Consider the following 23,286-nt stretch of genomic DNA (forward strand, 5'->3'; position numbering starts at 1 on the left):
TTCCTACATTTAGGAAATAGGTTGCTACATCATGTAAAATGAAGAGTAAACTGACTGACTGACTAAACTTTTTTCTTTTTTTTTAATGCTTATTTTTTAAATTCTAGAAAAATAAATATGAACCATCTTCTTGTTATATAGGCCTAAGTTATTTTAACAGAATATATTTAAATATACAAATAAATAAAATGATGCTTTTGTGAGCGTATATGTTTCAATACTAAAATGATAAAATACAAATAAAAAACTTTTTTTCTTTTGTTTTTACAGCTATTAACCTACAACACAGTAGGGGGCAGCACTGCACCGCAGGGCGTTCAGCTACACCGAAGAGCAACCGACCAACCGACAGAAGAAAGGAACAGCTTGTTCCTCCCCTCCATGGTTCCTCCCCTCCCTGGTTCCACCGGCTTTTAGCTTCTAGCCCCAGAAGGTCGTTCGCAGCTGGCCGCTATTTGACGAGACTTCAAACCAAAACGAATCTAAATCATTTCACTTTACAGCGAGTTTGTGTCTCTAAACGTGGAGTGTTGTGAGTATTGCTGAAAACAACAAAGGAACCCGCTGTACGTCGCGTCTGGTCGGGAAACCGTGTTAGCTAACGTTAAGCTAACGTTAAGCTAACGTTAAGCTAACGTTAGCTTCGCCGCTAGCTCCAGCGGCAGGAGAAGTTGTTGAAGTGACGCTAGTCAACTAGCCAGAGAATGCTCGTTATTCGTTATTCATTCAACGCTACGTGTGAATGAATATAGTCGCACTGTAGCAGGGAACCTTGAATCCCACTGGCCAGTCTTACTAGTTGGACTAGACCCCTGTGGAGGATCCCCCTTCCTTGAACTGACCAGACCCCGGGGGTGGGGGGATCAGCTTCTCTCACCCAGGATCTCCTTCCTTGACCTGACGGTGTGGTGCTGGTGTGATGGCAGCCTCGGCCAGTGCCCGGAGGTTCCCCATGGGGGTGCGGACATTTAGTGACTTTCTCCAGATTGCCGCTGTGGGCACAACTCGCTCGTGTCGTACAGCGGTGCCAAGAGGATGCATGCGACAGAACATCAGGTGAGCCTGTCATGGAAACACTTGAGTCTATTATTGTAATGAGTCCTTCAATGCACAGTCACGAGACTGTGTCTCCTTTGGGTCGAAGGGTAACTTCCAGAGTGGGAAGGTGACAAACTCACTTTATCAGAGTAGTTCTATTGATGTTCTTCTTATCTCTAAAGTGTGACGATTCTCCATCAGGGCAACAACTTTGATCCCCTGGCAGCTAATGTCACAGTCTACACTTGATCATTCATAATCAATATGTATTCAAGTAGCAGACAACTAAACTAGGGATGCACCGATCTGACTTTTTCAGTCCCGATACCTGGGCTTTGGGCGTCGGCCGATACTGAGTATCTATCAGATACCAGTGTTTAATAATCAGCTATATGCCTCACTGCGTGGAAGTGACTGTGATGGTCCTTTTGTGTGTAAGGCAACATCAGGCTTGACTTGAACAAGGCTTTCCTAACTTTGTAAAACAAAATGTAACTTATTGAAGTGTTATTTATTATTCAAATAATAAATCATACACCGGCAACTGCGTAAAAAATCTTCAAAATTAACGGTGTAAACCTTTTAGTGTAGCAATAAATTGGTCATAACTTAAACAGGAAGTAAAATTACAGTCTATAATGTATATAGTATATAAACATTGAATTGAATTGAATAGATAGGCCCCATTGTCACTGACACCCGATCCAGCGATTTGAGTCAGTATCAGTCTGATATACGATCCGGTATCAGTATCGGTGCATCCCTAATACAGTCTATGGGATGGACCAATATGTTACTAAATCCAATTACCACTATCTGGTACTGTTTCACCATTATTGGCCGATATTGATAATGCATTTTGAAACATTTAAAAAGTAAAAGTAATGTTACAGATGCTACCCGGACATAACTGCTACAAGATGGTTTATTCTTTTTCCCTCAATAAATAGACCACAACAATTTCATTATAATTTGACAGATGTAATACTTACTTGTTTCTACTAAAAGCCCACAAAAAGTTCAGAGTCAGCCAGTCATAAGAAATAACATATTCATTTTGGACCAATACAGTATATGGACAGTATATTGGTGTATTGAGTGCATCTCCACTTAGGGGTGTGCCATTATATCATATCATTCACGATCATATTGGTATAGTTATTTGATTACCGCTCACAGAGTCTGTATATACAGCAGCGGGTGGTATAACAAACCCGAGTGGGTGAAACATTACATAGCTTTTTGCTATTCACATAAGAGGCCCAACTCAGAAAATACCAGCACAGACACAACACAGAGACCTTCCATTAGGTCCAGCGTATTATGAGTACTCATTGACTTTAGTATCTGGAATGTAGTAGGTCTTCTTTGTTGTGGACTGTGCCTCTGGCAAATTGCAGTCTTTCCAGAATATGGCTTACAGGACATTTCCTCTTACCTTTCAGACACTTGTCGTCATGTGGCATTTTGATGACTAGAACTCCCAGAGTGCTTTGCCTTCACGACTGGGACACAATGACAACTGTTCCCCCAAGCAGAAACTTCATCAGTCTCACCAACAAAAGGAAGGAGTACTCCGAGCGTAGGATACTTGGGTAATTATCCAGTATGAGCTAGTAATAATTCTCTTAAGTGTTTTTTTTTAATTCCTTAATCTTGCACTCTTTCTGTCATAGGTTTTCTATGCTCGAAATGTATGATGTGGTAGCCAATGTTGACGAATACAAGCACTTTGTGCCGTGGTGTAAGAAGTCCCAGACCATCATGAAAAGAGCAGGCCACTCCAAAGCCCAACTGGAAGTGGGATTCCCTCCAATGGTGGAGAGATACACGTCTATGATCACTTGTGTCCGGCCTCATCTAGTCAAAGTAAGAGCCAGTAGCTTCACTGAGTCTGCCAGTCCTTGTGAATGACGCTATATCTGATGTTTAATGTGATAGCTATGGATGGCATTGGCAATTGTATTTGATATTGCTAATATTGCTACCTGAAAGCAAAGCCGACAGAGACACAATTTTTAGTTGAAGCTAATAATGTTTGTGATTCCAACGACAAGCACCCATTGCTCACAAGTCTCATTTATAATCACATATTTGTTCTCTTTTGGGTGGCTTTAGGCAGTGTGTACAGATGGAAAGCTCTTCAATCACCTGGAGACGATATGGCGTTTTAGTCCTGGCATTCCTGGTTACCCTCGCACCTGCACGGTAGACTTTTCTGTAAGTAGCCTGCAGCTTCATTCTTATGGTGAACATGCCAATTTGCTTTCTTGCCGAAAGTTGATGGAAAGATGAGGAGCTCGATACCACTCTCATGTCTGTATGGTAAATATGAAGCCTCAGACAGTTAGCCTAGCTTAGCATAAAGACTGGATGAAGGGGGGAAACAGCCAGCCTGCCTCTGTTCTAATTTTACAAAATTCGCCTAATAACACATTATATCTTGTTTAATCCATACCAAAAAAAAAACAAATGTAAAAAAAACAAGTTTTGATTTTATGAGTGGTTATGTGTGGGAGTATTTCTTTGCCTGTAGCTATGACTTCCTGGAGTCTCTGCTCTGTTACACCAAGGAGATTGAAAAGAGGAGATGTCACAGGTCATCATCGCGTCATATCATTGGGATACAACACGTGCAGTAAAATCTGGTCTGCACTCGCCAAAATTGAGCCAATAGCAACGCACGACCGCAGCTCCAGTTACACTGCACGTGTCACACCTAGGGATGCTCAGTTTGAAAGATGTTCTTAACCGATAACCGACCCTCGTTAAACGATTATTAACTGTTAACAGACAAGATTTGTGCCTCGCGCCAGCTGCAGTGTTTGATCACAACAGACAACTGAGTCTCCAGTTCACCGTCCGGGAGCGTTAAGTTAGCAGCTACGATGCTGCGTGTAGTGTCGCGGACATGCAGCCACTTTCCCAGTAAAAGTCTCCACCGCACATAAACAGTGTGTGTATTTGTACTACGTTAGCAGCTCTAGCATTGCCGGAGGGGGCATGTGTGTGGGCGGGGGTATGTGTGTGGCGGCGGTCTGTCAGCGCAACGTAACTTTAACGAGTGTCCGTGTGTGTGTTGGTGGTGAGTGTGAGGTTGTTGGTGGCGTTCTAGCTGTGAACGTAGGTGTAGCAGTGTGTGTACAGTTTATCTGTCGCTGAATAAATGCTACGAAACTACAACTCCTCCGCTCCGCTAAAGCGAGCCGGAGAAACCGGAGCCGACTTCCTGTATCCTGCAACTCCGGCTCCGCCTCTTAAGGTGGGCTGTTAAGGTGGACCAGCTTTTCTCCTTAAAGTGAAAAGCCACTCAGCTTTTTCATGAATTATAAATATTTCTTTTAACCGTTTTAACCGATAGCGTTAGTCGGTTAAAATGCTTAATGTCGGTTAATAGTTGAACGGTTAATTATGAACATCCCTAGTCATACCCCATAGCTCAAGACCTGGTACCAGCATCTTTGAATAAGCCTTGCATGACACCAGGAAGTCACCTACGCCTAACCAAGAAATACTTAACTGTTATTAACTTCGGACAGAGCCAGGCTAGCTGTTTTCTCCCTGTTTCCACTCTCTATGCTAAGGTAAGCTAACTGTCTGCTAGTCGAAGCTTCACATGAGTGATATTGATCTTCTCATCTAACCCTTAATAAGAAAGCAAATGAGCATATTTTCCAAAATGTTGAACTATTTTTAATCAAACTATTGTGTTCACCTTCTGTAGTTGCCATATTTCATGACTTACTGTATCTTAAACAGATATCCTTTGAGTTCCGCTCCTTGCTGCACTCCCAGTTAGCCACCATGTTCTTCGATGAGGTTGTAAAGCAGAACGTCGCTGCGTTTGAGCGACGAGCCGCCAAGCTCTACGGCCCAGAGACTCGTATCCCACGAGAGCTGATGTTTCACGAGGTGCATCAGACGTGATCTCAGCAGCTGTATGTCCTCATCTGGCCTTAAACCATACCGACCTTTATTCCCTTTATCCACACCAACCTGCATGATGCTGTTTACTTGCCCATCACATCAAGTGTCCATCACAACTCCTGAAGATGTTAGACATCCAGACTCTTGTAAGCATTAATTTCCTCCTCCTTGTGTTAAGTCTGTCCACTTTCTGTCTACCTCCACTTAAAGTATCTCTGTTTAGCAGAAGGAACACTCCACTGCTCTCGCTCCATGCCAGTTACAAGCTGTATTTATAGAAACACAACAGTAAATCATTACAACATGTTACCGATGGTAGAGAGTTGACTATTATTTTAAACAATCTACAGTGACACTGAACAAAATACTCTTTCATTTTATTACAAAAGGCACAGACTTCTGCTCTCAACAGGGATCAAGTCTAACGTGGTGGACACACATCCAACGTCAGGAGTGCGTGGCGGCTGCGTGGCGTGTTGTTTTTTATTTCGGCGCGCATGTTTACAGGTTAGAGCAGCCACACTGCCTTCATGAGACGCGCGTCTCACGCAAATGAGACGCGCGTCTCACGCAAATGAGACGCGCCTCAAACTCACGTCTCTTTTATAGAATAGAGGGCTCGCCTATTTTTGACGCGAGCCGCGCACGTCTCAGCTGCGTCTCAGCTGCGTCTCACAGCAGCAAAAGACATGGAAAGTGATCTAGTGACTGTATATTATCATAATACCAGCAAGATTACTACAATGTCCATGTCTACACATCTGTAGAATATGTCACAGACAGTGAAGGTGATCTATTGACTGTATATTAACATCATATCAGCAAGACTTTACCACAGTTTCGATGTCTATCTGTAGAATATGTTACGGAGTGGAAAAAAAGTAAAGACTTATTTTTAAATCAACACTTCCTGCTTTCATTTCAAAATAAAAGCCCTCAGGCGTTTTTTTCTGTGGACAGAATTCCTTAATTTGTTAACACAAGGCTTTTATTCTGAAATATGTGTTGGACAGTGTTCTAGAACATTGAGTGACTTGGAGAGCATCATGAATGAATACAGTATGGAGTTTTAATTGTGGATTATTACTATTATTACTAATTACCACACGTTTCTGAATCTTTCTCTGTCTAAAATAAATATAAATGTAATTTATCATGAAGTTAAATGACCATTAAAAGGCAAACTCTGTGTAGAAAGAAAGGGCTGACAGCAGCAGCAGACACACAGCCGACACGCGTGTATCAATCAGCCACCAAGCCACGCAGCCGCCACGCAACTGACACGCTATCAAGTCAGGTGTGTCCAGTTTTTAGTTAATCTCAGTTGCTTGTACTGTATGAAAGCATATTAATTGCCCTTATTTTTACTATTTACATTTATAAATTTAAGTTTTAATATCATGTTTGAAAATATAGTAGGTAACTTGGTGCAAAATGATAATTCATTTCATCCTTTTTAATTAATTCATCAGTGGGGTTCAAATGAAATGTGCCATGTGTGGGATGTTGAGTGTTGTCACTGTGTTGTGACAATATCATTGCAATGCAACATTTTGCAAAGGGAAAACAGGTAATTTGTTCATTAGTTAGCTGTGTCCTCAATTCACTTTGAGGTTTGGGAAATTTTGCTTTAACTTGGCTGTTGTGCTGTGAGAATTGTGTTTTCAGATATCGGGATTTGGCCGCCTATTTGAATAATGTCTTATTTTACAGCCCTGCACAGGTAACTATTAGGTGATTAATCTAACTGCAGCAACAAGAAGACCTGACAGGCCGGAGAGTCCTGTGAAACACTGTAAATGGGATTACAACAAAAATGTCACAGGTCATATAGGATAACTGCATCTTTATATTTGATAAATATATAGTTTATATAGTTTTCAGATGATCATTGAATTATCTGCTTTAAATCCTGGACATTTTATTGATAATCTAAGTTATAGATCTAATTGATTACTGCCGGGATAACAAGCAGTTTGTAATGCATGCTGTCAAAGTTTCCCTACTCTACTTTTTACAGTCCATCTTCTGAAGATCATCAGGAGGGTGGTAATCCTCTGTTATGTACATTGTTGGTATACATTCTACAAGTGGGCTGTAGAATAAAACATTATCAATCATTTATCATTGTCTGTGGGTTTCATGCTTATTTTTTTGGGGGTGGGGAGGATTAGCTTTTACTTACAGACATTATGATGCGTGGATGTAACTAACAAAGTGGCAAATATAGTTTACATGTTGCATTGTTTGCGCATGACTACATTTAGTTGGGATTTGTAGAAGTATCTATTCCATGATAAATGGCTCCTGAAGTTCATTGATTGTATTTGCCGTTTTTAGAGACGACTGTGTTCAAGTTGCAAAAGGTCAGTGGAAAAAGTCAAAGTGCGCGACCTTCCTCATAACAGGCAGTTCATTATGTCCACATGCTCCAAGTCTCATACTCCAATAAAACAGAGTATTTTTAAAGCTGGATTTTGGCTTCTAAATTCATGGGATTTATTTTCTCTGTTGTTAAGTTGATTGGGAATGGAGGGATAGTTAAACATCAATGCATGAAGAATGTTTATTAAATTGAAATCCGTCTGAATCAGTGTTGTGTATAAAAAAATAATTTAAAAAAGTCAGTCTAACATATTAAAAGACTGTTAAATGCCATTTTGGAGTGTTATATCTTTATGGATTAATATAGATTAAGCCTACTTTATGTAAGGGATAATGTACAGCAATGACTCGCTAGCTGTACATTATCTCGCTTATTACACGGCTACTTACTAATCAATAATTTGACACAAAAACAGTCCGCCAGTGTCTGACATCAGAGCTGCGGCCATAGCAACGGTCTGCTATAAAGAAATAACAGAATGCTTTGATTGACCAATCAGAATTGAGAATTCAACAAAGCCGTGTAATGAACCATTATACCAAATTCTATTCAGGAATGGCGTTCATATTGTCAGTAATGTTACAATGCATTAGAATGGATCTTCACTCCAAGGTTGTTGTTTTTTTTGCTAGATATGTTTTATTTTCAGTATGTTGTGCACAGATTGATTTTTTTGCCAAATTTGATCAATGTAGGTGCCAATACTAAAATAGCTAAATATAAACAGAAGACATATTTGGAGTGTTATGTGATCCCCACAGTAACTGCAGGTGTATGGAAGAGCTTTGGTCCTACAGTGGTAGTCTTGTATGTATATTTAAGGACGGAGACCCATTACTATCACTGGCTGAAGAGTTGCTACATTACCATTATCACCATCATTTTGCAGTCCAATCACTTTTTCCTGTTGTAAGCTAAAAATATATCTTTGTAAAGACAGTGTGTATTTCAGAGATTGTTATTTAAATAAAAAAGCAGGTGGAATTTTTCGTTGTATGCTGTTTTTAAACCGTTGGAAATTTCTCAGAATAATTAAACAGTCAATACACACAATACCAACCTTTTAAAGGGGAACTACGCCCATTTTCAGAATTCATACATGTTATTCCTATTTTCAAAGACAGTCCAAAATATATTAGTCAACATGAAAAACTTTCTCCCAAATCCAAAAACTAGGGTTCTAAAACTCAAACTTGTGATGTTATCACAAGCTTGAGACTTATTTCTCTGGTTTCTGGCTTTGAAAGAGAGCAGCTCATGTTCCCAAATATTGATCGAACTTTACTCGGCCATGGAAATAACAAATTGGAATTCTTAATTTAGGTGGTGTTCCCCTTTAAGGTTAGAGTCGACATTCAGATGAAGCTTAGTGACTTGTTGGACTGGTTCCTTAGCATTGCTTAAATTGACGCCAGTATGGGTACAGTGACAGAGGGGGAGGACACAGCTTGCCACAAGGCAGCTGACCGGCACAAGAAACCAGAGCAGGGTGATGGTATGTGGGCCAGTTATTAATAACAGCACATAGAAGAGGTGGGTATCTGGACCTATCTTCTTTCTTGATCATGTAAATTGTATTTATTACATAAATCTCAGGCTTCACCAAGCGTATCTCGTCACAGAGGAAGATACATAACTGAATAAATGAGAGAAGCAGAAATACTGATTTTGTCTCTGGGTATTGCATTCAAAAGCAGTTTCCAAAATTCAGTTGTTGCATGTCTCAACAAGAGTGGCTCAAGGTTTATAGAGTAAATGCAATGACATCCTCATATTACTGACAGGACTATCAAAAAAAAGAGGAAGAAATCCTCAATCGGGTGGGCACGACACCGACCTCGCTCTCAAGTGGTTGTGTATGCAAATCATCATTTAGATGGAAATTGGAATTGTCTCCTTAACCCTCTGAGACCCACAATATACACACGTAGGCAAAATTGTTGGTACCCTTCCGTTAAAGAAAGAAAAACCCACAATGGTCACTGAAATAACTTGAAACTGACAAAAGTAATCCATCCATCCATCCATCTGCAACCGCTTATCCCGTTAGGGGTCGCGGGGGGGGGCTGGAGCCGATCCCAGCCGACATTGGGCGAAGGCAGGGTACACCCTGGACAGGTCGCCAGTCCATCGCAGGGCTGACACATAGAGACAGACAAAAGTAATAATAAATCAAAATTCACTGAAAATGAACTAATGAAAATCAGATATTGCTTTTGAATTATGGTTCAACAGAATCATTTTAAAAAACAAACTAATGAAACTGGCCTGGACAAAAATGATGGTACCCTTAACTTAATATTTTGTTGCACAACCTTTTGAGGCAATCACTGCAGTCAAGCAATTTCTGTAACTCTCAATGAGACTTCTGCACCTGTCGACAGGTATTTTGGCCCACTCCTCGTGAGCAAACTGCTCCAGCTGTCTCAGGTTTGAAGGGTGCCTTCTCCGAATGCATGTTTCAGCTCCTTCCACAGATGTTCAATAGGATTTAGATCAGGGCTCATAGAAGGCCACATCAGAATAGTCCAATGTTTTGTTCTTAGCCATTCTTGGGTGTTTTTAGCTGTTTTGGGTCATTATCCTGTTTGAGGACCCATGACCTGCAACTGAGACCAAGCTTTCTGACACTGGGCAGCACATTTCACTCCAGAATGCCTTGATTGTGTTCAGATTTCATTGCACCCTGCACAGATTCAAGACACCCTGTGCCAGATGCAGCAAAGCAGCCCCAGAACATAACCGAGCCTCCTCCATGTTTCACATTAGGTACAGTGTTCTTTTCTTTGGATGCTTCATTTTTGCGTCTGTGAACATAGAGCTGATGTGACTTGCCAAAAAGCTCCAGTTTTGTCTCATCTGTCCAAAGGACATTCTCCCAGAAGCTTTGTGGCTTGTCAATATGCATTTTGGCAAATTCCAGTCTCGCTTTTTTATGATTTGCGTCCTCCTCGGTTGTCTTCCATTAAGTCCACTTTGGCTCAGTGACGGATGGTGCGACCTTGACCTTGGAGTTCACCTCTAATCTCTTTGGAAGTTGTTCTAGGCTCTTTGGTTACCATTCGTATTATCCGTCTCTTCAATTTGTCATCAATTTTCCTCTTGCGGCCACGTCCAGGGAGGTTGGCTACAGTCCCGTGGACCTTAAACTTCTGAATAATATGTACAACTGTAGTCACAGGAACATCAAGCTGCTTGGAGATGGTCTTATAGCCTTTACCTTTAACATGAAGGTCTATAATTTTCTTTCTAATCTCCCGAGACAACTCTCTCCTCAGCTTTCTGCGGTCCATGTTCAGTGTGGTACACACCATGATGCCAAACAGCACAGTGACTACTTTTCACCCTTTAAATAGGCAGACTGACTGATTACAAGTTTGAAGATACCTGTGATGCTATTTACAGGACACACCTTAGTTTAATATGTCCCTATGGTCACATTATTTTACATCTTTTCTAGGGGTACCATCATTTTTGTCCAGGCCAGTTTCATTAGTTTGTTTTTTAAAATGATTCTGTTGAACCACAATTCAAAAGCAATATCTGATTTTCATTAGTTAATTTTTCAGTGAATTTAGATTTATTATTACTTTTGTCAGTTTCAAGTTATTTCAATGACCATTGTGGGTTTTTCTTTCTTTAACGGAAGGGTACCAACAATTTTGTCCACGTGTGTACCTGTTTTTGTCTTTTTAGGACGGTACAGGGGGTCTTTAGGGTGAGATAGCAGGTCAACAGTATATGCCACATAGAAGTGGTGTACATCATCGGAAAGCTGGAAACCTGAAGATTAATTTGAGATGCAGCTCAGCACTGTGGGTCAAGTTGTTCTAGTCATAAATCAGAAATGAATGAAATGAACATGAATTAATTATTTAAAATTAATTGTAAAAGTGTATAAGGGTGTAGAACATTATGATGGAAGTATGTGATGGTCATTCCCATGCTCCATTATGTCTCATAAGTTGTTGCAGTAGTTTTTGAGTTGATACCATTTGTCACGCAGATTTGGTGTTAGATTGACAATTTTTTTACCACTGGAGAATTGATTAAAATAATCAATAGACACCAAGACCTTGAGGAACACCATAGAAAAATACCTGCTGTGATTTGGGATCAAAAACTTTCAACATTTGGAGATTTCTGCAAGAATTGCATTTTTCGGTGAATGGATGGCGAACACTTCTGTTCTAAAAACAGCTCAGAAACCCCCTTATTGTCAATCTAGCTAGGAAAGCCATCCATCCTCTGAATGCTCTAGGGCTCTAGTTTGATCCATCCATCCTCTGAATGCTCTAGGTCTCTAGTTTGTGGCTGTAAAGTTTCATGAGGCTGTGATTATCCTAGAGGTCACCACAGGTCATTTTATACAAGGAGGTCAAATTTTTAAAAATGGTCTCCATATGTGAAATGTCTCCTATGGGGACTAACCTCATCACACATGAATAAAGTTTGGCTCATTGGATCCACAAGAGTCTCAGCTTTCCAATCATACTGAAATTATGTAATTCCAAGACTGTTTAGGGATCCCAGTATGCAGAAATATCCAAATACACAATTTTAGAATAGGCAGAAATAACACATTTATACTGTATTCAAAAAACTGCCTGTGATTATCATAAAGTGGGCATGTCTGTAAAGGGGAGACACGTGGGTACCCATAGAACCCATTTACATTCACATATCTTGAGGTCAAAGGTCAACGTACCTCTTTGAAAATGGCCATGCCAGTTTTTCCTCGCCAAAATTTTGCCCTAATTTGGAGCGTTATTTAACCTCCTTCCCGACAAGCTAGTATGACATGGTACTTCTGTAACTTCACTATAGCTCTAAAACTGAACCTGCTGCAGCCTCTGAAAGACAGTAAAGTCGGCAGGTCTCAGAGAGTTAAACTGAGAGCAAATTACTTTATTCTACAGGCACTTTTCTATACAAAATGAAACCAAACAAGTGTTAATAAAAACCTTTATTATTTTTCTTTTTTTTGTTAGGTTTTCCTCAAGTTTATCTTGCCCTTATGACCCAACCAGCCCCATCCCCCAAGTGTTTCTCTGATGAATCCATCTGCAATGAATTCTCCCAGTTATCATGACAACCTTTATGCTCCACTACGATCAAAATAACCGCGTCTCTTGAACGACCCACCACAAGGAAGAACACTACAATAAAACGCAAATGCGTCTGATAAAAGCCAGAAGGAGGATGGTAGCAGAGCAGAGATTCAAACGTCTGAGTGAAGTACTGACTAACACGGCATGAGTACTTTGAAGAAGAAGAAAAAAGACTTAAACTACACAAAAATGGAGTGTTGACAAACCCAGAACTTAAGAGCAAGCTTGAAACATTCAAGTGAAACACCTGAAAAACAGCACCGGCTAAGCCCACAGAGCTAGGCATGAAATCGTGTATATACAAGATAGCTGCAGTTTTTCTTTTTGTTCGTTGTTTGAGTTTCACAGTGACCAGTGAGACTGAACACTACAGTGAGACTGAACGCTACAGTGAGACTAGACTGAACGTTACAGTGAGACTAGACTGAACGTTACAGTGAGACTAAACTGAACGTTACAGTGAGACTAAACTGAACGTTACAGTGAGACTGAACGTTACAGTGAGACTAAACTGAACGTTACAGTAAGACTAGACTGAACGTTACAGTGAGACTAAACTGAACGTTACAGTGAGACTGAACGTTACAGTGAGACTAAACTGAACGTTACAGTGAGACTGAACGTTACAGTGAGACTAAACTGAACGTTACAGTGAGACTGAACGCTAGTGAGACTAAACTGAACGCTACAGTGAGACTGAACGTTACAGTGAGACTGAACGCTACAGTGAGACTGGACACCACGACATTGTTGGTAAACTATGGTAATCATTGTGGTTGTTACAAGCAAGTGATCACACAGAGCTCATACATTCAAGCTATACATATATATACCTATGTACACAAAGTATAAATAAAACCACAAAATGAAAAACCAATGATTATAGTTTTATACATATTCAACACCAAAAAAAACTCTGTAAAAGGTGACACAATCAACCTGGGGGGGTTTCTACGGCTACAAATTAGGAAATCCAATCAAGCAAGTGCTCATTTTGGAGTAGTTGATGTTTAAAGCGCTCTCCTGTGGGGATAAAATCACAAACATACACTCAAATAAGACAGGACTTTAACAAACACCCCCTATCCCTCTTTTTATTCAAGCTTGCTCTTAAGGATCTACGACAGGCTGCCAATTACAACACCCTTTGCTCAAATATGTATTGTTACTGTACATTACTCTTGTTTCTCGACCATTCAGAAGACCCTTTGAGCAGAGAGACCCATTCAAAAAAAGAGGAAAGCGTGTTAACGAAGAATTTCTATATAGATAAGACAGTTATTTTGATCATAGAGGTGATATAGGTCATCTTTAAAAGAAAACAAAACAACAAGTTGGAGAAAAAGGAGGGACCAAAGATTTAAAGGGGCAGTATCTTTTAACAGAGTTTTTGAACATATATCTTGAACAGCTTGTTAATTTTAATGGTAAGGACCTTTATTCTAAACTGGAGTGTTCATAAATGGGAGTGAAACACGTGGATAGACTGGGTGGGAGGACATCTGGGAACATTGCATAGAAAAACTAAGTCTTAATTGGAGGAAAACAATCTTTTGCTTGGGGATAGCCTCTAAAACAATTCACTGCATTAGCCGAAAGCAGCAGCTATTTAACTTTAGATCTTTAAACAAATACAAAGGAAGTGTATTTCACTCCCATAATTCCCTTTGAATGCCACTGCCTATTCATAGTTCAGACCCAGCACCTAATGACAAACGCGCAGGCACTGCACAGGGGACAATCTTAGTGATGCTAGCAGACTTATAATGGTACATAGCTTTTTGAGCCTACTGTGGGTTTCATGTATGTGTCAAGTTTTCACCTTTCATGTCGCAAATGTAGAGACCTGATGGGAAAACTTAACTAAACACAATGAAACACTAATGGTGTGACGGTTTAAAAAGGCCCTTCTTTTGTGAAATGACATTAAAAGCGTACTGTCTCTTTGAATCCCATTGAATCCCTGGGGTTGGAAATGACAGGGGGTCAACTCATGTCTGCCTTTTTGATGTTTCCACCTCCTCCCACCCTTCACACTAACCCCCCAGCTCTTTTTCAACTGGTTCTTCAACCTGACTTGGCTCCCACCAGTGTCATCAGTCCATCCGTGCTCATGGACTTGGGGCGCTCCAAGGGGAAGCCCAGGGCTCTACTCCACACCAGCTGAGCCAGCACACCGAGGGCTCGGGACACGCCGAACAGAACAGTGTAGTAATTCATCTCAGTCATTCCGTAGTACTGCAAAGACAAGAGGAAAGGGAGTCAGGCATGTTGTCACCATATGGGGATAATGTATGATTAAATGCCACCACATGTGTCTTACCTGCAGCAGCACTCCGCTGTGGGCGTCCACATTGGGCCAGGGGTTCTTGGCCTTGCCCTGCTCCAGCAGCACGTTGGGTACAATCTTGTAAAGCTGGGCGACCATCTTGAACATGGGGTCGTTGGGCAGGTGCTTCAGGGCAAACTCACGCTGGCAGGTGTAGCGTGGGTCAGTCTTCCTCAGGACAGCATGGCCATAGCCTGGCACCACCTACGAAGAGAGACGACATATTTCTCAACTTTTGAACTGTGCTTCTTCTGCTTGTAATTTTTGCATAGCATTTTAGAACAGTTATTAAAGGGACTATTTGTAACTTTCAGAAATGCTTGTTAACAGCGACACCTGTGGCTGTGAAGTCAACGGCTGAAGCAGGAAGAGAAATGTTATCGTCTCCGAGCGCGCCCGCAGGGAGAAACCGGCAGCCGGTCGGAGACGGTAATGTTTCTCTTCCTGCTTCAGCCCCGCTGATAATGTTTCTCTCTGCAGAGCCCCGTCACTTCACAAGACACGGAAAACCTGTTGGTCTGGAGGAGCTGCAGCAGTTATTTCTGCACAAACGTCCACTGAACATTCACTAGATATTCTCAGAGCTAAACTAACTCTTCTGCAGTGTTGAGTGAACGCGCGTTCACGTCTAGAGGTGGAGCGAGAGAGCGAGAACGAGCGGTGTGTGAGTGAAGGCAGGCAGGCAGAGGAGAGACTCCAGCCACACGCCACACGCCAGCGCGCATATGCGAGCGTGCACGTGTCCCGAACCGGTACATTTATACGCTTAAAAAGTTACAAACAGTCCCTTTAAGTGTTAATAAAAAAGAAAAGACATAAATGTCTATAAAACAGTGGGCAACCTCCGGGGTCTAAAAAGTGAAGCCAATGTGGAAGAGACTTAAACCTGCATTCTTTCTAATCGCCAGCAGGGGGCGACTCCTCTGGTTGTAAAAGAAGTCTGATTGTATAGAAGTCTATGAGAAAATGAGCCTACTTCTCTCTTGATTTATTACCTCAGTAAACATTGTAAACATGAGTTGATGGTCTCAATCACTAGTTTCAAGTCTTCTTCAATACAGCATGATGTTCATTTAGTAAATGATGGTCCCATTTAGAGTCAGATAGGCCATAAAGCAGGGGATGCTTTAGGGCAGTGGTTCTCAAACTGTGGACACAAGCTCTTTGTAGTGGTACTCGGAGGAATCTCTGAAATATTTTTTAAAAATTAATAAGAATTAGGGCTGACCCATAAATCGTATTTTCATCGTCATCATATGAACATGCGCGATGAACACATCGCAAAAGGCTGTCTGGAACGCGATGAATCAGAACAATCATTATATTTAGGGATAGTTAACGAAACTATTAAAGTGGTCTCGGGTCTAGAGCTGCATCTTCTCCCTGCTGCTTTGTCGGAGCTCTCCACACACAATCTGTGAACAGCTGATCAGAGAGGCCGCGGTGGAGACAGCTACAACTACTCCTTACTGTAAGTTCAATAAAACTTTGCAAGTGTAAAGCCAAGACACGTTATCATTACACCTGTTCAACAAGCATGAACATGATGAAACTGTTAAAGGAAAGCGACGTTTCAATCTGCTCTGTCTGCTGTCTCTCGTCCACCGTCGCTTTAGACAGGCACAGCGCGTTAGCTCGGCGGCTAACAGCTAACTGTAAACACGTGTAAGTTATTTAGTTGAGTTGTGAATGACTTCAGTTCCCTCTAGTAAGCCGTGTTTCAGTGTTATTGACGAGGGTGCAGACTAAGGAGCCTGCCAGTTATTCATTTATTATCTTCATAAAGTATCGGAGCAGTGTCACCCTCGGCTTCACAAGACTGAAACTACAGCTGGCAGTCGGCTGTGTAGTCGGACTGTTTAGGTCAGTTTGTCACATATCTTACTGGTAAATTCATCAGCTGGCTGAAACCAAACAGCCCATCTCTCCTCTATCAGCCCTAATGTTACTGTAGCAGAGGGAGGAGGACAGAGGACAGGAGGACAGAAGACAGGAGGAAGGACTGATACTGACTGAAGTCTGTGGTCTTCAGTCTTAATAAACTTCACTTAGTATTTTCATGTCAGGAATATGATTTATTTTATTAGCATGTTAGATTGTTTCCAGTGAGATATTAAGGAGTTTATAGTGACTTTGCTGTTGTAAACTTTACTGTTGCTGCTCTAGAAACAACATTGAGCCCAGTTATATTTTAAATACACTATATGAATATGTATACCTAATATGCACACTTCAGTATTTGTTTAAATATCACAAGTCATCTCGTCATCGCAATATTGAATATTGTTATCGCACATGGCAGATGTTCCTCATATGGTGCAGGCCTAGTGTGAGAGGATGCCCCTCAAGTAGTATGAGAGTTGTGTGGAAGAGTTGAAGTGCTAGTTCTAGTGCTCCCCCTTTGACAAAAGTCAGCAATAAGCAATATTCTTATTAGGAATACATTTGCCTCCTGTGTGAGCTCTGCATTGCTGAATAGGGTAGTCCTACGCTACTGTATTTTAACATCGGTCATAATGGTGGGACTTGGAGAGACAAATATTTTCTCAGGTGGTACTTGATGAAAAAAGTTTGAGAACCACTGCTTTAGGGCGTGGCTACCTTGTGATTGACAGGTCGCTACCATGGCATTGTCAGGTCTGGAAGTTGTCTGTGTTTTTGTTTTACAACTTTAACCCTTTCAGTGTGTTTTCAGTTCATGAAAGTTAATTGTAACATTTTGGTCGCCTAAAAATGTCTTATTCAGCGTTTGGTTGTACTCCCCCCTCTTGTGTTACTTCTGGTTGCAAAAAAACAAGATGGCGACGGCCAAATGCCAAACTCGAGGCTTCAAAACGGCAGCCCACAAAAAAAAACGCTTCTATAAACTCTTTCAGTGGGGACTGGCCGTAAGACCTAATCGCCTTTGTTTTTGGAAAATGCTTTTCTAAATTGAGGAGTAAGGCCTTCCTTAAAAAACAATGACAGTATGGAGATATGACCCCTGACCTCCCTACCAGGTTCATCCTGAAATTACTAAACATGAGTGCAAAAATGTGCTCCTAATGACTAGAATTGGTAGAGGACTTGGTGTGTGTTTACCCTTCCAGACTTCAGTGTGTTCCAGATGTAATCCCTCATCCTCTCATCAGACACCTCTCCGCCCAACTCCTTCTGCAGGGCAGTCAGCCACACCAGCACCTCCTGTGAGATGCAGAAACAAATACACATTGCTGAGTTATAACAGAGTTTAATAAAACAGTGAGTATGGTCATTATACACAATTAACATTGATTCTAAATAGCACAAAGTACACGTTTATGACACATTTCCATAATACTAAATGAGCTTGTGCTGCTTTTCAGTAAAAGAGATGACAAAATCATCAGTATGTGAGCGAACTAGGAATTAAATGAGCCAAAACCGTCATCTTGAATGCTTATTAACTGGAGTGGCTTGTGCGCTGTCAGACTGTGTATAATAATAGGCAGCTAAATCATACAACTGCGACTAATCAGCTAATAATAAAATTGATGGCAAGATTTATTGAAGGTGGTACAGGGAATTTGACAACTTGTGGGCTTAATGAGACATGGATGAGATTCACCCATGCACTGGTAAACCAGTAGAGGAGATTAACAGTCATTCAAATCCAAAATAAGCTTCACAATTCAACACCGATGCCTGTTTAAGAACTGAAAACTCTTCTTCCTCTGTGTCATTATTCCCATCTTCAGTGTTGCTCAGCTGCCGTGCTGCCGTGCCACTGCAGTGATGAGGAAAAAACACCTTAATCCTGAACTGTCATGTGAAAAGAGCCGACCATAGAAATAGAATAGGAGACATTGAACTGTTTGCCGTGGTCATTTGACTAGGTCAAAAGAAAATCGCTATTGTTGTTAGTGGTTATGGTGACAACACACGTCAGTGATAGGGATTGGAGGGCCATGCTATGCATTTCAAGCACAACATGGTTTAAACGAAAGTTAGCCCGCTACAACGGTTGCAGTGGCAATAGCAAACATAAAAATGGCTGCCACTCTGACCATCCTGCTACGTTGATTTCAATGGGAATGTCCGCTCCACTCGACTTCCATTTCTACAGAGCCAACATTAAATTGTTCCAATAGGCTTTTTTTCCACGGCAGACATTTTGACTTGTCATAGTAAGAAAAGTACAGGCGTCACTACTAACATTAAAGCCCCCTCCAGGGAAAACAGCATTTAAAATGATTGAATCACCGTTACCACAGTTACAGAGCATTTACACCACTCGCTGCAGGAAGAAAGCTCTTTGTATCATGCAGGACACAAGTCATCCAGCATATATACTCTGTTCTCTTATCTCCCTTCAGGGAAGCGCCTACAGAGCCTCAGAGCTCGGACCTCTCGCCTCAGAGACACTTTTTACCCTCAGGCGGTCAGACTGCTGAACAGTAGCACTAAATGAATGCAGAGCTGTGGATTGTTTTTATGGATGTTTTTATGGTTGTTTTATAATTTTATTCTCAGGTATTGTCTTATTCATTGTAGTATTTATCTAGCGTACTATTTATAGATTGTAAGGGCTGAGAGAGAGCCAGGGTAAAATGCATTTCATTGCATTTCACTGTACTTTTAAAAGGTCTCATATTATGCTCATTTCCAGGTTCATAGATGTATTTTAATGTTGTACTAGAACATGTTAACATGCTGTAATGTTAAAAAAAAACATTATTCTTCTCATAGTGTCAGCCTGAATATACCTGATTAGAGCCTCATTCAGCCTCTGTCTGAAATCCCCAGATCCAGCGCCTGTCTCCTCCCACTCTGATCTGATTGGTCAGCGATTCCTGCTCTTCGCTGTCAAACGCCCTCAACACAGTGTCACTCTGGGTACGTCCCAAAGCTCTTAATTTTCGTTTCCTCGCTCCTCGATCCCCGCTTGAACCGGAAGTTGTTCTGGTGCGCCATTTTGAAGACCGTCCCAAAGCCCTTATTTGTGCATCGAGGAGCGAGGATCGTGGAGGCTTGCCGGAGGAGCTATGAGCGAGGATACACCAGTGTATCCTGCACGGAAGTCTTTTACCGACCGACACGCCCCCTTATTGGATATCAGTTACTGATTGGACGCTGCTGCCGACCGGACTGATCTGATAACTTTACCTCTCAACATCACTGGAGATTTATACCAGAGTGAAAACAGATCACAGATTAAACGTTTTATAGTTTAGTTGTCTTCTGATTCACCATCTAGTTCAAATCTGTGTTAATTGAAGCTCTGAACAGCAGCAGAAGGACCTGCTATAGCTCTCCTTCACACACCGTCAGTGAAGCAGCCTGACACTGAGAGGGGTTTATAAAACCTGACAAACTGACTTAAAATAACTTTCTGCATTTTTTAGAATGATTTTTCTTTTCATGATGTTATTTCCCCCGTTAACTCTTATTAATGAAACTATTAAAGTCAGAGAGAAAAGGAGAGTCTGTCTGTCAGCAACAAACACCTTTTACATCATTTATCCTCATTTCCATTCAGTCACATGAGGCTGATAATTCCTGAACGTCGGGTTTGATATGAGTTATATCATTTACATTTTCCCTTTAGCCTAATAAATAATGTCCAGTGTTCAAAAAACACCAGTCATATTCTGGGTTATGAAATAATTAACTCACAATCAGAATATCAATAACTACAGACGCTAATAATGAATAAATAATATAAAGTTATTGATCCAGTAGAGATGGTTCCTGGGCCTCTAAGCAGTCCACAGCAGAAATACAGGCTGCAGCTTGCACTTGTCTTTATTAGTATTAGTACAGTTCAGACATAAACAGCTGTTAAAGCTGACTGACAGCTGATCCAGATGTGATCAGCTGCTGCTGTCATCAGAAACGGACGTCGCTTCACGTGACGCTTCAGAGGAAACGACCGTCCCATGTCGCTTGAATCGTATTTCCTCGTTTCCTCTCTCCTCGCATGGTTTCCTTGCGTCTCTCCATGCTTCCCTGGTGGGAGGGACTAAGACGCAAGGATGAGACGCAAGTGAGGGAAACAGGGATGCAATTAAGAGCTTTGGCATGCACCCTATGTCCCCCTCCCCTTCAGCTCTCCCTGTACCAGCTCTGTGAGCTACAGAGAGAGAGCTGCAGGGAGATCTGCAGATATAAACTACTTCAAAGTTTATAAACCAGAAACTTCACACAGCGCACGTTACCGGAGGAATATCATCCGAAATCGGCAAGAAATGAACAACATCTGCGGCCAAGGCTCCAGGTTTTCCTGGCGGTTTTTCTCCGGTAAATAATGCTATTTATAGCTCTGTTAGTTAACTCAGTGCTTATGTTCTGCTTCAACTCTGTAATCCGTAAACATACACTCTGTTTTACGTTTGTCTTTACAGATCCATCTGTGAGAAATGACCGACAGAATCATCCCAGAGGAGGAGAAAACATTAGCAGTGAGCAGATGGGAGATACAGAGCTAACCCGTTAGCATGTAGCTACATGCTACCGCTATGAGACGGTGTGTAAACACAGCGAACATCAGGGTGGAAAATAGAAGATGTGAAACAGAAGTCGTTAGCGATGGCTTCTCCTCTCCCCTGCTCTCCTGTTCTCTCTCCTTCTCCTGTTCTCTCTCCTTCTCCTGCTCTCCCCTGCTCTGTGTGTCTTATGTTTAGTTATTCCTCTGCCTCCTTTAGAGCTAATGGTACATGTATTAGGTGTAGTGCATTCGCTGCATTGGAGGCGAGGGTTAGCGAGTTAGAAGCCCGGTTCTGCACTTTAGCTTTAGCTTCTTCTGTAGTTAGCCAGCCCCTAGCCGGTGCAGACCGGCCAAGCTTAGCTTCTGCTAGCCGTCCCCCGGCAACCCCCAAGCAGCCGGGAGGCTGGGTGACTGTCCGAAGGACGCATAGTCGTACCCTGAAGCCCACGGTTAACCACCAACCGCTTCACGTTTCTAACAGATATTCCCCTCTCAGCGACACACCCGCTGAGAAACCAACTCTGGTCATCGGCAGCTCCATTTTGCGGAACGTGAAGTTAGCGAAGCCAGCTGCCATAGTTAATTGCATCCCGGGGGCCAGAGCGGGCGACATTGAATCCGTTTTGAAACTGCTGGCTAAGGATAAACGTAAATACAGTAAGATTGTTATTCACGTCGGCGGTAATGACACCCGGTTACGTCGATCGGAGGTCACTAAAGTTAATGTCCAATCGGTGTGTGCATATGCAAAAACAATGTCGGACTCCGTAGTTTTCTCTGGTCCCCTCCCCAATTTGACCAGTGACGACATGTATAGCCGCATGAAGTCATTCCACAGCTGGCTGTCGAGGTGGTGTCCAGCAAACGATGTGGGCTTCATTGACAATTGGAACCCTTTCTGGGGAATTCCTGGTCTGATTAGGAGAGACGGCATTCATCCTACTTTGGATGGTGCGGCTCTCTTATCCAGAAATCTGACCAAGATTGTTGGTGGAACAAATCCATGACAAACCAGGGGTCATTCCAGGACGCAGAGCTGTAGTCTTACACACTTCTCTGCGCTTCCATTAGAGCAGTTACCCACCCATAGCTTAACCCCAAACCTAACTGAGACTGTGTCTGCCCCACCTAAATTAATTAAATCAAAAGTAAACAGAAGAGGAGCTAAACATAATAATCTAATAAAATCTAACACTAGCACTGCAATAAAGCAACAAAACAGGAGAATTAAATGTGGACTCTTAAATATCAGATCTCTGTCATCTAAAGCTCTACTAGTAAATGATTTAATATCAGATAATCACATTTTTATTTTGTCTTACTGAAACCTGGCTGTGTCAGGAAGAATATGTCAGCCTAAACGAATCCACTCCCCCGAGTCATATTAATACTCACATTCCTCGAGACACCGGCCGAGGAGGTGGAGTTGCAGCCATCTTCGACTCAAGCCTATTAATAAACCCTAAAACTAAACTAAATTATAACTCATTTGAAAGCCTTGTTCTTAGTCTTTCACACCCAACCTGGAAAGCACTACAGCCAATTTTATTTGTTATAGTGTACCGCGCTCCAGGCCCATATTCTGAATTTCTATCTGAATTCTCAGAGTTTCTATCAAGCTTAGTCCTGAAAACAGATAGTCATTATAGTAGGTGATTTTAATATTCATGTGGACGTTGATAATGATAGCCTCAGTACTGCGTTTATCTCTTTATTAGATTCAATTGGTTTCTCGCAGAACGTGCATAAACCCACTCACCGCTTTAACCACACCCTCGACCTTGTTATGTCATATGGCGTTGAAATTGAACATTTAATTGTTTTTCCACAGAACTCTCTTTTATCAGACCATTATTTAATCACTTTTGAATTCTTATTACTAGACTATACACCATTAGATAAAAGTGTGTACACTAGATGTCTATCCGATAGTGTTGTAGCTAAATTTAAGGAAGCGATTCCATCAGCATTAAATTCAATACCATGTCTCAATATAACAGAGGACTCGTATGTTAATTTTAGCCCTACCCAAATTGATCATCTTGTAGAT

At 41.5% G+C, this 23,286-nt stretch overlaps 3 protein-coding genes across 3 annotated transcripts in view; 2 read left to right on the top strand and 1 right to left on the bottom strand.

Annotated features, from left to right (window-relative positions):
* The first annotated feature begins 371 nt into the window (after window positions 1-371).
* coq10a (coenzyme Q10A) lies at window positions 372-7,440 on the top strand. The gene is made up of 5 exons (XM_074642779.1): window positions 372-1,056; window positions 2,484-2,633; window positions 2,715-2,907; window positions 3,157-3,258; window positions 4,798-7,440. Exons 1-5 carry the CDS (start codon window positions 920-922, stop codon window positions 4,963-4,965), a joined length of 750 nt encoding a protein of 249 aa, XP_074498880.1. The 5' UTR covers window positions 372-919; the 3' UTR covers window positions 4,966-7,440.
* A 4,862-nt stretch (window positions 7,441-12,302) lies between these two features.
* The window catches only part of cs (citrate synthase), a 34,086-nt gene continuing 23,102 nt past the window's right edge, over window positions 12,303-23,286 (bottom strand). Inside the window, exons 9-11 of the mRNA XM_074642778.1 lie at window positions 17,873-17,974; window positions 14,786-14,995; window positions 12,303-14,700 (exon numbers count right to left, since the gene is read on the bottom strand). Coding sequence (XP_074498879.1) covers window positions 14,530-14,700; window positions 14,786-14,995; window positions 17,873-17,974 — 483 coding nt within the window. The 3' untranslated portion in view covers window positions 12,303-14,529. The remainder of the gene's footprint in view (window positions 14,701-14,785; window positions 14,996-17,872; window positions 17,975-23,286) is intronic.
* On the top strand, window positions 21,338-22,381 carry LOC141771949 (uncharacterized). Its single transcript, XM_074642497.1, has one exon. The coding sequence runs from the start codon at window positions 21,338-21,340 to the stop codon at window positions 22,241-22,243; it is 906 nt and encodes a 301-aa protein (XP_074498598.1). The 3' UTR covers window positions 22,244-22,381.

This window comes from Sebastes fasciatus, chromosome 8, assembly GCF_043250625.1.
Source record: "Sebastes fasciatus isolate fSebFas1 chromosome 8, fSebFas1.pri, whole genome shotgun sequence".
NCBI lineage: Eukaryota > Metazoa > Chordata > Actinopteri > Perciformes > Sebastidae > Sebastes > Sebastes fasciatus.

Coding starts and splice junctions, on each gene's coding strand:
- coq10a (XM_074642779.1), top strand. CDS start 920: ATGGCAGCCTCGGCCAGTGCCCGGAGGTTCCCCATGGGGGTGCGGACA. Junction 2,908..3,156: donor TCCGGCCTCATCTAGTCAAA/GTAAGAGCCAGT, acceptor GGGTGGCTTTAG/GCAGTGTGTACAGATGGAAA. Junction 3,259..4,797: donor CCTGCACGGTAGACTTTTCT/GTAAGTAGCCTG, acceptor TATCTTAAACAG/ATATCCTTTGAGTTCCGCTC.
- LOC141771949 (XM_074642497.1), top strand. CDS start 21,338: ATGGCTTCTCCTCTCCCCTGCTCTCCTGTTCTCTCTCCTTCTCCTGTT.